Source organism: Sinocyclocheilus anshuiensis, unplaced genomic scaffold (assembly GCF_001515605.1).
Source record: "Sinocyclocheilus anshuiensis isolate Anshui unplaced genomic scaffold, SAMN03320099.WGS_v1.1 scaffold326, whole genome shotgun sequence".
Lineage (NCBI taxonomy): Eukaryota > Metazoa > Chordata > Actinopteri > Cypriniformes > Cyprinidae > Sinocyclocheilus > Sinocyclocheilus anshuiensis.
Window position 1 is genome coordinate 1,333,234 of NW_015546098.1, and position 14,560 is coordinate 1,347,793.

A 14,560-nucleotide genomic window follows, 5' to 3' on the forward strand; every position below is an offset into this window, starting at 1 on the left:
GTGTTTTTTTCTTTTTTTTTTTTTTTTTGTATGAAAAGTTGTAGTTGTAGTCATTTAAGTGCTTCAACTTACACTAAATGAGAAAGGTTGCCTTGCAACCTAGCTGAAATAAATAAGTTTCAGGTTTTTAATATTTTATTTCAGTTGATGAAATATATTTTTAATGGTTTTAGATTTAGTTATGATAATAATGCTGCTGTGGAGATCATGTCAGCAAAGGGGGATATAAATACCAATAATTCATATTCTTATTACCAACTCCACATTTATATATATATATTTTTTTTTAAGTTCAATTTAATCACAAACATTTTAGATTCATGATATAATTTGCATTTAAACATTTGTAAACAAATTTGAAAAATTCTAAACAGAAAATTATGAGACTTTTGGACACCGCTCCAGACACTATATATACATATTAAAAAAATAATAATAATTAATAAAAAACCTTCAGGTAAAAATGCGTAATAGACATTTAGTTTTGGACTTGTATATACGCCGGTCTCCCTACATGTTGGTAAATCAATGTTTTGATTTAAACATGACAAACAGTAGTATAATTACCCAACACCATCATATTGAATAGACACTGAATAATAAACACTGATAATGAATGAAGACAGCTATAGTAGTGTGGAGAGATTTGACCTCACCCCCGAGAGATTAAGGTTTGGACCCAGAGAGCGGATGACATCTTCAGTGAGGTCAGACTGTTCAGCATCCCACACGAAGCCAATGGTGATGATCTCTGGGCAGTTCATCAGCACACGGCGGATTTTTATACTCTGCCCACAGTTACTCTGCAATGCACAGATCAAATTACACTGAGCAAACGGTCAAAACAAAGCCATGCTGATGCAGTGCATAATAACAATACTGTTTGATTTGTATAGTGACTATGAAGGCCGGAAAGAAAAGCATGAAGAGAGATTAATTATAGTAATTAAATCAAATCGAAACACTACATGATGGAAATAATGGACAGAGAAGTAGGGGTGGAGTAACTAGTGTAAGTTTTAGGGGCAGAATTATGAAAAGATTTGTACATTATAATGAGACACTTATATCATATGTATTAGGAAACAGTCAGTTTCATCTAAAAGGCATCTAAAAGACAATGAGAGATTTCAGATGTCAAAGTAACATACCTATACAGTCATTTTAATTGTTTTAAACCTACAATATATGCAACTAGTGAATTGTTAAATAGTTACAAACCTCACAAATGTTACAAACCTGTGACTTTCTCTCTTCTGTGGAACACACATATATTACTTTTTTTTAATGACTTTTTTGATTTTGTGTCCTTTTAATTAAAGCCTGAAAGTTCCAGTCCCCATTCATTACAATTGCATAAAAAAAAAAAAGAGTGATTAGTACATTCTTCAAAATTTGTCCTTTTGTTTTTGTTGTGAAGTATTCTAGTATACTCAGATTTAACACTCGCACTACAGTTGCTCCTTGGCGATTCATATCATGCAAGTCAGCGGCTGCACGTCTTTGAGAATAAGGAACACAAAATTAATAGCCGTGGCTCCTGATGATATATTGAGGTCTTATGAAGTGAAACGATCAGTCTGTGCAAGAAACAAAAACATTATTTACTACATTATTACCTGTGATCCAGAGCCTCAGGCAAACGGTTCACTTTGTGAACGAATCATTCTTTTGAACTGGTTCTTTTTAGAGAACTAGCTGAATAGGTTCATCACATCAGACTCAATCAAAACTCACTTTCAGTCACTGCGACTAGAAATGAGCCGAAATTGCGGTGTATCTGATTCTGTGATGAACGAACTGATTCAGCTCCAGCTCCTGCAAACAGACACTAACCGAGCAAACAGTTCGACTCGGACTGAAGACCTGCTGATATGCGTGAACCGAACACTTGAATGAAGTGGCCAAATGAACGTTTTTATAGTTTCTCATTGTTTACATAAAAAGGTGAGCTGATGAAGACTAGTTTATTCACTTTATATGCTTTAGACACATAAAACATCCACGTTTCACATCATTATTGGGTGCTTTAATAATATAATTGCATATATGTGACGTCATTGCATGATTACTTTAAACGAATGGTTGAACTGAACCAGTTCATTGAATCAAACTGTCTGAATGAACCAGTTCGTGGAAAAGAATCATATTTCCCCGTTTGCCTGAGGCTCTGGATCACAGGTAATAATGTTGTAAATAATGTTCAGTTTCTTGCACAGACTGATCGTTTCGCTTCATAAGACCTCAATATATCATCAGGAGCCACGGCTATTAATTTTGCTTTCCTTGATATGCTTTTTTAATTCTTAAAGACATGCAGCCATTAACTTGCATTTTATGAATCCCCAAGGATCACAGTTTCGGCTAAAAGTCTTCTCTACTGTTCAACTGAAGAAAAAAAGTGACCTACATCTTGGATGGCCTGAGGATGAGAAAACTAACATCACATTTTCACTTTTGGGTGAACTATTCCTCTAATACAATGTCCATGAAGAGAGGAAAATAAATGCATAAAAACATTAATTTATCTTTCTATTTGGTTTCACTCTTAAAAAACAGGTTCAAAGCTATCAGAGCACAGTTTGAGTTTATCAGACCTGACAAGTACAGATCAAACTGTGATAAGCAACACCGAAGTAAACAGTTTTTAACTTTTAAGAAATAAGGCAAATACAGCGAAATCTGGTGTACATGCAACTAGTTTAAAAAGAAAGAAAAGTTGATATACAGGGCAGTTGCGGAGATCTCCGATGGTGTTGGCCGCCTGCAGCAGTTCACCAAATATGTCTGAACGCAGTCTGTCGGTCTTCTCCAAGATTCGCTCCACTTGTTGACTGACAAAAGAGCACAGAGTGCACAGAGAGGACCATTTCAGTCACTAAACCACTCTAGAGAGCAGACAGTGCAATACTGTACCGCTGACCTCTATTCCACTTTGTTAAAATTAAACCGTAATCCTTTAATGCAAACAGTGCTGTTTTCTGTGAAGCTTTCAGACACGATCTGTCAATTTCACATCCAAAGAATGCATGCAGGATGGTTAAAATGGGTCTGTTGGGTCCTCACACTGACACTATTCATAAAAACATACACTATTATTGTTACTCGGCTGAAAACATTTTGCTCTACAGGAGAGAATCCCTCACAGTAATTGATTTAATTCACTCACCATAGTGCTGTGGAGGACACATAGTGCACGAGCTCAGTGAAGGGAAGATGGTCTGATGATGCTCCACAGCTACGACAAACAAACTACGAAGGGAAAGAAACTTCTGTGAGGGTGGAGTGAAGTCTAACCAAGCCACCAAGCATTACAGAAACCTGCCATCGTAACGGATTGCCATGCACATTTGAACACAAACTGAGAACAAACGGTTAATGAGTAAGTTTTAGTGAAAATGGAAAACGACATCATAGTACCTGCTCATAGAGCGTCATGGCAAACTTCCGGTGGGTGATGCACGATTTGGAAGTACACATTTCTGTGGATGAATCAGAAACGAGGTGCAGGTGTATCCGTTCTAAAATGTTCTCCTGTCTCCCAAAGTTTACAAAACAGATGCAAAAAAAAAAAAACTATGATCAGTGATGAATCAGATTCTATTGACACAGATATTCTTAGCGCTAGCCTAATACTTCATGATATTTTTAAAAATCATTGTTATTATTAGAGACATCAAACTATCACAAAGTAGGTCAAACAACAACAAAAAACAGCTACTTAAAATAAAGCACATTAATGGCACCACATGGATTCAAATTATTCAAACAAGAGTAAACAATTATATCTGATTGTTCATACAATAAGTTGACAGAGCATTTAATACATATACTGTACAACACTATTACCATAAGAAACTGCTAATAAGGACAATATACTGTATATATATGTATACACACACTCTAATTAGACCCTAAATTTTTCAAGATCTTTCATCACACAAGTTTGAGATAGAAAAGGCTTGGATAGTTCACCCAAAAATTTGAATTCTGTCATCTACTGTAATTCTAAACCTGTATGATTTTTTTCTTCTGAGGAACACAAAAAAGACATTTTCTAAAAAAAAACTGATTTTTCAGTTTTCTCCACTGACTTCGAAAATATTTAAAAAAAAAAGAACATTATAGAACTTTGGAACAACATGATCGTGAGTAAATAAATGACATGATTTTCATATTTCTGTGAACTATCCCTTTAGCTCTGCTATGCAGCTTTTACTATAAAATGCAAACATTTAAGCAATAGCCTTAGACTGCAGAGCTCACGAAATCTGGCTTAGACCACTGCACACAAGTGAATGTCATTTGTGACCCTGATCAAATGAGATCAGCTGACACAGTGATGTATAAACCACTTTAACTTCCCAGAGATGCATGCAACTTGAAGCACTGCCATACAACTCCAGTTTAATAAAACCTTACTGACCTGAGAAACCATCTTTATAAAAAGATTAGGCTTAAATCTACAGTTAAGAAGACTCTCTTGCACCATGGCTAAACAGAGAGGTGTTTTTATCTCAAATAAATTGAAATTCGAAATTAAAGTTTTCTCTCTGAGGTCAGACATACAAAACACTCGGCTGCATCATCCATGAGACCCAGCTGGAAGCGCTGCTCATCTTTAAAGGTCTCGGCCAGAGCGTGACGCAGGGTATCTGACGGCAGAGCCCGCTCTCCACTCTGCTGGAACTGACAGAAGATGCTCTGTGAAAAGAAAGAAACAGTGAAACCTCACGTACAAACAGAAATGCAATATAGAGCTCCTTGAGAAAAATATATGTTGCAAAATGTATGATTATGAATGTCTGTGTCATGATAACTCACAGAACTGAGTAAGCCCAGACTCACTGTTTGTTTACGGCTTTATACAAAGACAACATCCTAACTATAATGGAAGTGCATAACTGACTTGAGATGTTCTTCATTGAAAGAATCTTCATTAACGGTACTATTACCTTTAGGATTTAAAGAACTAAATGAAATGTGACCCTGGAGCACAAAACCAGTCATAAGGGTAAATTTTTCGAAATGCTGGATAAATAAGCTTTCCATTGATGTATGGTTTGTTAGGAAAGGACAATATTTGGCTGAGATACAACTATTTGAAAATCTGAAATCTGAGACTGCAAAAAAATCTAAATATTGAGAAAATCATCTTTAATGTTGTCCAAATGAAGTTCTTAGCAATGCATACTACTAATCAAAATTATGTTTTGATATATTTACGGTAGGAAATTTACAAAATATCTTCATGGAACATGATCTTTACTTAATATCCTAATGATTTTCAGCATAAAAGAAAAATCTATAATTTTGGCCCATACAGTGTATTGTTGGCTATTGCTACAAATATACCCCAGCGACTTAACTGCTTTTGTGCTGCAGGGTCACAAAATGTTTCTTGTATCCACTATTTTGAATAATTTTTCCACAGAGCTTGACAAAGCAGTATGGAATATTTTTATCCTTAGGACACATGCTATGTTCTCTGAATTTTTGGTTGAAATTAGATCTTTAGGTCACCATGAAATCAAAACTGACAATTATTTGGACTTAAGTTTTATGGAATATTGCGGTGTTTATTATAAATTATTTGTGTGCACATTTTTTTCTCTTTTTTTTAATTCATGTGTCCTCATAATCTGACGTGTGTACCGACGCGAGGGCTAAGCAATAATCCAGCAATGTGTCACTCACATGAGATCACAGCAACTAATGATCCAATCAATTCCAGATGGACAAAATCAAGCTCAGAGCTACTTTTTTCAAGAGTTGTTTCACTCGGATATACGTCACAATAGGGAAGAACTAGGACTTTCGTAAATTAGATTGCATGCAAACTTTAAAAATTACAATAAATTTGCGATTTACAATTTGCTTACTAGGGTTTGAGACATTTGAGCCTTCATGTGCACACCTTTAAAGCGCAGAAAATACAGGCTTCGCCCAAGCAGAAATGGCCAGAGAGCTGTCGCAGGCTCCTCCTGAAGATGTCAAGCTGCCAAAGAACCTGTAAGAAACTATTCTTTAGTTTGTACCATATGCAAACATTTCTCACCCTTAATTATAAACTAATTAAAATATTCAGGGCACCTTTTACCACAACTTAAATGCAAGGTTGCAAGTTTGAAAAAAAAAAAATAAATAAATAAAATAAAATATATATATATATATATATATTTATTTAGTTAGTATTTTGTTGAGTTCAGTTGGAATGATGTGTGTCATTCCAACTGAATGACACACATCATTGTGATGTGTGAATTAACTTAATAACGTGTGTCATTTTGACTCAACTTAACCACTGATTTCTGCGATAACTGAATTTCTTTAGAAATTAAGTTGTAGTAACTTAATGAAAGTCTTGTTAACTTTGGAAATATTGGGTTGAGGATTTTAGGTTCCCAGCATGCTTTGCATAGGACTGGATGGGGGAATAAATGTTGAAATTAAGGAAAATGTATGTGTTTTTAGTGAAAGATCTGCTAGCGTTTAATGCTGTTATGTTTGACATTTGAGTTTCTGTAATCTTGAAGTTTACAAGATAACAAGATATGCTAAATTGCATGCTAAATAAGTTGCATTCAGCAATCAGTATGTGATATGACTGTGGTGTAGTGTTTCTTCTAGTGCACGTAGTCTATCGGATACACTGCACTAGAAGAAACACTACAATGACAGCTGTGGATTTGAGCTAAAATAGATCAGATTAATTACAACTCAAGTAATTGGAGATTTGTTTTTATGTTACAGATTAAGTGCCTGTAATAAATGTCCACTGATGGCAAGCTGAAAGAACCCAAGTGCAGTTTTGATAAATCCAAAAGTGAGCAGACAAACAATAAACAAGTCTTGACTTGGCAAACAAAAAAAAACATGGACAAAACTCACCAAACAGTGGATTACACAAACAAAACTAAACAATGGACAATGAAACATGAGGGCTATATATACACAAAGAGACTAATGACAAACAAGGAACTCCTGGAATAATCAAGACAATAAACCAATGGAAACACAGGACACATGACTCAAACCAACCAATCAGAAGAAGACACATAAACAAGACAACCAATAGCAGCATCACATGAGGGCAAGAGAAACACATGACAGGAACCATGACTATGAAAAAACAAAATAAAAGACATGAAAACAATGAACATGAAACAAAACCCAAATTTATGCCACTGATAAAGCTTTTATATGTTTTTATAAACATATAAAGGGTTTTATAGGTTTTATAAACGTATAAAGGGTTTTATAGGTTTTATAAACATATAAAGGGTTTTATAGGTTTGACTGAAATAATAATGCAATAACTGACACCCAGATACTAAATTGTGCAAAATGTTTGTCTTAAGTCAATTTACAAATAATGCATTCAGATTTGTGGAACTCAATGCACTGAATCTCCACAAATTAGTGTCGTTACTATGACAACCAATTTGAATGTGACAAGCAACTGGTGTCTGAAAAGAATTATATATATATATATACAATTTTTTTAATAGGGATTTCGCCTAGGGCGTCAAATTGGCTAGAAACGGCCCTGTGTGTGTGTGTGTGTGTGTTTTTTTAAGTCAGCATATTATTTTTTAGTGTATAAACACTGAAAAAAATAAAGGTTCCAAATGGGTTTTTTCACAGCAAGAACCATTTTTGGTTCACCTTTCGGAGAACTTAGTGGACCTTCACAGATGCTAAAACAGTTCTTATAAGCAAGTTCCCACTATCTCATACTATGAATACATCTGCGAGTATTTGCAACTTTTATTTGCATCAGCAGCATTACACTGAATATTGTACATTCACTATTTGCTACCTCACACACCTACGCATGTTTTCAATATTTACCAGAACATCACTCACCTGCACAGCACTGTTAAGGAAGCAGCTGTTCTGGCCTGGCTCGTTAAGAAGACCTTTGGTCAAAGCGAGAGAGATCATACTTCCCGGCTGGTAGGACTTGCCCAGTCCTGACCCACTCCAGGCACCGGTTCCAGCCATGTTACCCCCAGGCTTTTTAAACAGTTTGACCCATGCCATGAGGTCAGAGCCTGGCCCTCTCCAGCAAACAACCAGAGTTAATTACTGAAGCAACTTGAGGTTGAGGCATCTGTTTTAGGCAAAATTAGTGCCCAGAAGTCCCTGACAGAGAAGGCCAACTTCACAGTGCCCTACAAAAAGAGCAAAATAAACTGCACTGGATTGTTTTTCGACGTGCCGGATTTGACAGCACACCATTGGGATATAAGGAACCATTCAAAACAGTAGCTCTTTATTTAGCGTGAACATGTGACTTCTAGCCACAAGTTGCGGCACGTTGCTTTATCAGTCCAGCTGTGAAAGCAATGCGTGGATTCATCTGCATCCAGGCATGCTGGCAATAAGAGGATGGATGCAGATAGAAGAACAAATCCATTACTCTGCACAGCATTTCCAGCAAAGTCAATGGAGGTCACTGAAGGGGGTCGTTCATGAAGGCTCCTTGGGACAGACACTGCGGTAAAACACTGGCTAACAAAGGAAGACCTACAGAGAGAGAGAGACACACAGAGAAAGGTTGTGGGTGAGCGATATGAAGAGAGAAAATCAATGCTGTTAAATAGAAAGCTACTTCAGGTTACTACAGCCATTTTGCATGAAGAATGACAAACTCTGATGCTGTTAGAGTTAAGAGCTGGATATTCTTCTGCACAGCATGGTTGACTAAAGCAATAAGCCCCGTGAAGCCATGGTTTACAGTGAATTTATAACAGCTAAGGGGGCTGTTATAAATTCACTGTAAACCACGGCTTCACGGGGCTTATTGCTTTTATAAAACGGTTATATACGTAGTAAGGTTTCACAAAATAAAACGGAGCAAATAAAGTGTAATGATATTAATAAAAACAGTATTCGTCCACCAAACAATGTAGCTCCTCAGAAACAGTTGTGGTTGCAACAAAGTGGTTGCCGAGCAACACACAAACGTAAACAAAGGTGTATGTTACTTTGTAGAGTAATTTACAACAGCTTCGAACGCGGCTCAGCCAATCAGAATCAAGCACCGGAACTATCCGTTTTATAAAGATTATCTTTGGTTTTAGATCATACTCAGTGCATTTCATGAAAGGGTGGTTTGTTTTTTTAAACTCTTGTTACCTGAATTCTTCAGAATAGACCGTACAAACACTATCCGTAACTAGTGTATAAAATATTTGGGTATTTGGTGGTGAATTTGAATGAATTTGTACAATCTCATTCGTATGTTTTCGTGCAGTCTGCTTAAATAAGGCCCTATGATTTCCACGATGCGGACGAGCATTTGTGGTTAAAAAGTATTTAAATGTTATTTTTTTAAGAAAATGACTGATCGAGTATATCAGAAAAACACACCCAGAGAGTGCACGCAAACACTGTGATCTATGTCACACTAAGAGTCTCGATTTTCTCCAGATATCAGCATGATAACAAATGTAATATTGATTTTATACAAGTTTAATCAAGTTAGTATTAAGTTTCATTTCAGATGGCTGTTTTTGCTGTATTTCACCAGTTTCGTGATACACAGGACGGGGTTTCCTTATTGAATGAATCAGTTTTTTGAACGAATGATTCAGTGACTCACTCATTAAAACAGCCAAATGTTTCATTCCTGAATGAATCAATCTTTTGAATGAATCAATTTAATCTCAATGCCACCTAGCCTACTGGCGGCTTTAATTTCACATTTCAAGTATCTTTTCATGTTATTTTGCATCTTCAATCTTTTCAAATATCAATATTCAATGTTTTATGTTTAAAACAAAGCACTATTTATGCATTTGTAACTGCTGGTTAAATGCATCCATGTCCTCTCTGAGCTGCATTAAACAGTCTGTGTAAATAAATCTAAATGCCACTTCAGATTAAAAATATGTATTTGCTCCTTTTCTATTTTGAATTTACTTGTACTTTTACTTTCAATAAGTAAGTTTAATAAAAAAAACTTTTCATACTTAAGTCCAATAGGCCTACTTTAAAACTCAAGTAATATTCTAAACGGTGACTTTAACTTCTACCAAATTCATTTTCCGGTAAGATGTCTATACTTTTACTTAATTAAATGAATGAATGTAGAACTTGTTGCCGCAGTGTTGCAGTATATTACTGTAAATGCTGGACCATTGCCATGGCTACCACATGAAGATGATGGGCTGTAGGCAGATGCAGCACTGATGCTGAATTCCTGCATCAACATACTAACATATGCAGAATTGCATTGTATCTCACAGTATGAAACTAAATTTAAAAACAAAACTTTTCTGCAGAATTTGTGCGGTTCTTACAAGCTCTTTAATATTTAAGCTAGAGCACAATTATGATACCCTGGAGTTTACCCGTGTAAATATTATACAGCAAAGCGCAGTCTTATTAAATTGCTTTGCAGCTGTTCATCATAGAAGAACTAGAACAATAACTATTCGTGGTACTGTTATCTTTACGCTTTTTTAAAACGGATAATTAAAATACAGTGACATAGCTATCAGAAAAGCATTAACACACAGATTTGGGTGAGCTTATTTACATTAAAAAGCGCAGTGAGACTGCTGAATGTGCACAGCCTTTGAAAAAGCATAGAAAGTAGTTATGAAACAGAATCCATTATTATGTCGTCTTGTAACAGTATCTGCATGACATGATAAACAAAAGCAGAAAGACGCTCAGCATGCCGTTACACCTGTTCCTGCTCATGCGCATCAGGTGACCTGCTCTATGCCGCATTTTCGCCTATGGTGCCCAAAAACGCTGTCCGTGTAGGCAGCTAGCTGAGTTTTGAGACACAGTCATTAGCCTAATAAACAAGAACAGCTCACCTACACGTGTCCAGTATATTAGTACTCGTTTAGAAGCGTGTTTGTCCACATCTACTATAGCCTACATAAGGAGCGGAGTTCATAATGCGCGTGCAGCTCAAGTTACTTGCTGTCGGAATCCTTCATTGCTCAGCGTGACATAAAGCGCAGTAAACCCGTATGGTCAAAGATCCTCTCACATGCCTAAAGACAATAACGCCATACAACGCCATGCATTCCTGCTCCTCCGCACTCATCGGGTCCTGACTCCTGAGCTGGAGATTATTCTGCTGGATGTTGTGGAGTTGGACGCGTTGACTCCGCCCCGCAGGCACCGCTACACTCCTCAGCGAAGTCCGCAGGAGCAACCCGCATATTCTCACGAGACCCAGCAAAACATCCGCTCTGACATTTAGATCGTTGGTGATTGCAGCAGCGTACAACAGAATCATGACTTTGGCGTGCATATGATACGCATGTGTTTGGCGTGCATATAATACGCAGTTTCGCGTGCATATGATACGAAATTTGTTGGCGTGCATATGATACGCAGTTTTCGCGTGCATATGATACGCATCTACCCCACAACCCTAAACCTACCCATCGCGTAGCATATGCACGCCAAAGTCCATTTTGGCGTATCAATACCACGAGTTTTTGTTTTTATTTGGCGTACTATTTATACGCACTTTCATGATATCGGGTTGGAATCATATTTTTTTTTTAAATCATATTTTAGCATGATTATATCATAATATTATTATATTACAATTACTACCGACTATGAAATGTGGTGTGACAGAACAGATGCGATACTCCAGGATTTCAAACAGTATGATGTGGATGACCTCAGGGATATTAACAAAAACTTATGCAATTCTACACGAAACTGGAGCAAAATAATAGCCTATACACGCGAAATCATGTGACTCAAAGCTGATGAAACATGTAGTCTTGTTTGAGCAAACTGCTCAAATTTATGATTTTTAAAAAAATTAAAATACATATTTTTGGTTACAGTTTAGGGACCAATTTTCACTATTAACTAGTTGCGGTAACACTTTATTTTAAGGTGTCCTTGTTACACATGTACTTACTATTATAATTACATACAAGTAACCCTAAGCCAAACCCTAACCATATAGTAATTAATATTACTCAGTACTTAAATGTATAATTACACTGTAACAAGGACACCTTAAAATAAAGTGTAACCCTAGTTGCTTATTAGCATGCATATGAGTAGCATATTTATTAGTAGGCTACTAATAAAGCACATATTAATGCATAAGCATATTTTAGATCCCTTAATCCTAAACCCCTTACATAAACTTAACAACTACCTTACTAACTATTAATAAGCAGCATGAGTTTATTGAGGCAAAAGTCAGAGCTAATAGTGAGAATTGGTCCCCAAAGTAAAGTATAAGCATATTTTTCACATTTTATTTTGTGTCATGATGGCTATGTAAACATTTAGAGATCTGAGTGAAATGAATTACTGAAAATCACATCCTTGAAAATAAATCAAATACACACTGAGTGGGCCTTTTATATGTTAGATTTTGTTCTTGATTTTATCAATGGGCTACACACAGGCAGATTATATTTGCCATGACCTTTCTGTGTTTTAAAGGACAGCGGGTACACTTACAGTTAGTATACAGCTTCATGTGAATCTGTATGAAGTATATTTTTGACTATAATTAGCATAATTTAATTAGGTGGAATCATCCTGCAGGCGAGACCTCAAGAATATTCCATCAGCTTTAAAATAATGTGTCAGTCACTGCAATTAGTGTTTGTGCACTAATAATATCAAGCAAAAGCAAATGCCAGAACTGATAGCTTATAGTTCGAGCTATTATTTAAAAGATATTCAGTATTAAATCAACAAAATAATGTGTAATTCAGATTTGAAAACATAATAAATTAGGGATACACTTTTAAGTTCAAGTGACATTGTTACAATGTAATTACAAAAATAAGTACTTATTAAATAACTACAAGTACTTACTATACGGTTAAGGTTGGGGTTAGGGTTTGGTTTGTTGTTGGTTACATAACATCAGGTGTTTCCTAAATTAGTTTTGGTTGTTGTTGGGTAGTTATCTATGTAGGTAGTTAATGCTATTTATTATTTAATGGCCTTTAAGTATTCTACTGTAAAATGGCTAATGTTTTTCCACGCACATTTTCTTGAAGAGCTTAAAGGAAGCATTTGGGGACTGTCTGGAAGTCGCTGTGTTTACTGTAACTGTAGCACAGAGAGAGAGTGTCAAATTCAAGGCTACTTATGCCTCCTGTAAATATAGACATTGTCAGAGGATATGTCTGTGTGCTGTGGCTCTTAGTTATAAACTAAGACTGATTCGTCCAGAGACTGTTCTAGATGATGATGATTTACTATGCAGATACATGTGCTGAAAACACTGTTCGGAACATTATTATTATTATTATTATTATTGCTCATATATCAAAATGATACATGCTTACAGTTTTTTTCAATTGTTTACACGCAATTTTGAAAACCGGGTTCTTTTTTTCACAGTATAAGCACAATTATCCAAACACCACACTCAATTTGCATAATTCCTAGATTGTTTGCAAAATGACACACTTCAGTCAAAACATACACACTTCAGTCAAAACATACACCCTTCAGTCAAAACATACACCCTTCAGTCAAAACATACACCCTTCAGTCAAAACATACACCCTTCAGTCAAAACATACACCCTTCAGTCAAAACATACACCCTTCACATTTTTATTTTAGTGTGTAAACAATCGTAAAAAACTGTAATATATCACCGACAACAGAAATTTGAAATACATATGCATTTTATTTGCACAGTTTGTGTATACTACTTTTTAAGCTACAATACAAGCAAAGGTTCCAACACTGTGAATATAATGTTAAACATCAGGCAAAAGATACAAATGCATTTCACAAAACACATTTTCAGAGATATATATTCATAGTAATTTTTTTTACAATACAAATAGGATTTCAGGCATTCAGCACATTATATTTACATGGCTGTTTCCACCATTATCTTTTATCCCTGATCAATTTGATTTCAGATTTCTGATTTTACTTTTACACTACAAAGCTTTGTGAGTTTTTGTAGAATCTAGAATGCAAAATATTTAATCACAAAATAAAAAAAAAAATGGTAACTTTAAAATTATTTGATGCTGTACTAAATATATTATTTATAAATATGAATGCAAACTTCGGAAACCAGTTATGTTTCACAGTATAATCATGCATAATGTTAGTGAAAATCACTATAACAGCCTGGATGTATCAGTAAATTAACTCAATGTACAATTTATATTCGTATGCTTTCTATTTGCTTATTGTTTTGCAAATTGTACAAAGATAAAAATGCATCGTGTATCCATCAATAAATCACAATTAATTACTGCTTTTTGATGGTAATCAACACTGTATTATTCAGAATTTGTGGTTAGAGTTAGCGATATAAGCTATATATAATCACATGTACAATGCTATGTGGATTTTAACCCAATGCTGCCTCACATAAACATGTTCTGTTAAATACTCTTCAGTTCTGAGGCATTCATTATAGAAATTATATGTGCTAATTGCTGTCCGAAGAACAGCAGTTCAAAATTCACTGTTATAAAACGGAGAGTTCCAGTGCTTGATTCTGATTTGCTGAGCCGCGTTCGAAGCTGTTGTAAATGACTCTACAAAGTAACATACACCTTTGT

General features: G+C 35.5%; 2 protein-coding genes across 5 annotated transcripts in view; both read right to left on the minus strand.

Annotated features, from left to right (window-relative positions):
- Positions 1 to 11,194, minus strand: part of LOC107700316 (inactive ubiquitin carboxyl-terminal hydrolase 53-like) — a 25,790-nt gene extending 14,596 nt beyond the window's left edge. For 2 of the 3 annotated variants that reach the window (XM_016501941.1, XM_016501940.1), the window contains exons 1-8: positions 10,839 to 11,194; positions 7,870 to 8,532; positions 5,918 to 6,010; positions 4,570 to 4,704; positions 3,421 to 3,534; positions 3,170 to 3,252; positions 2,729 to 2,834; positions 657 to 803 (exon numbers count right to left, since the gene is read on the minus strand). In XM_016501941.1, coding sequence (XP_016357427.1) covers positions 657 to 803; positions 2,729 to 2,834; positions 3,170 to 3,252; positions 3,421 to 3,534; positions 4,570 to 4,704; positions 5,918 to 6,010; positions 7,870 to 8,046 — 855 coding nt within the window. In that variant the 5' untranslated portion in view covers positions 8,047 to 8,532; positions 10,839 to 11,194. Of the gene's footprint in view, positions 1 to 656; positions 804 to 2,728; positions 2,835 to 3,169; positions 3,253 to 3,420; positions 3,535 to 4,569; positions 4,705 to 5,882; positions 6,011 to 7,869; positions 8,533 to 10,838 lie in introns of those variants that run through there. The other variant, XM_016501942.1, reaches the window with a different exon arrangement.
- A 950-nt stretch (positions 11,195 to 12,144) lies between these two features.
- LOC107700319 (synaptopodin-2-like) overlaps positions 12,145 to 14,560 on the minus strand; it is a 21,898-nt gene continuing 19,482 nt past the window's right edge. For both annotated transcript variants that reach the window (XR_001635537.1, XR_001635538.1), the window contains exon 3: positions 12,145 to 12,160. The gene's annotated coding sequence lies outside the window, so the exon portion shown is untranslated. The remainder of the gene's footprint in view (positions 12,161 to 14,560) is intronic.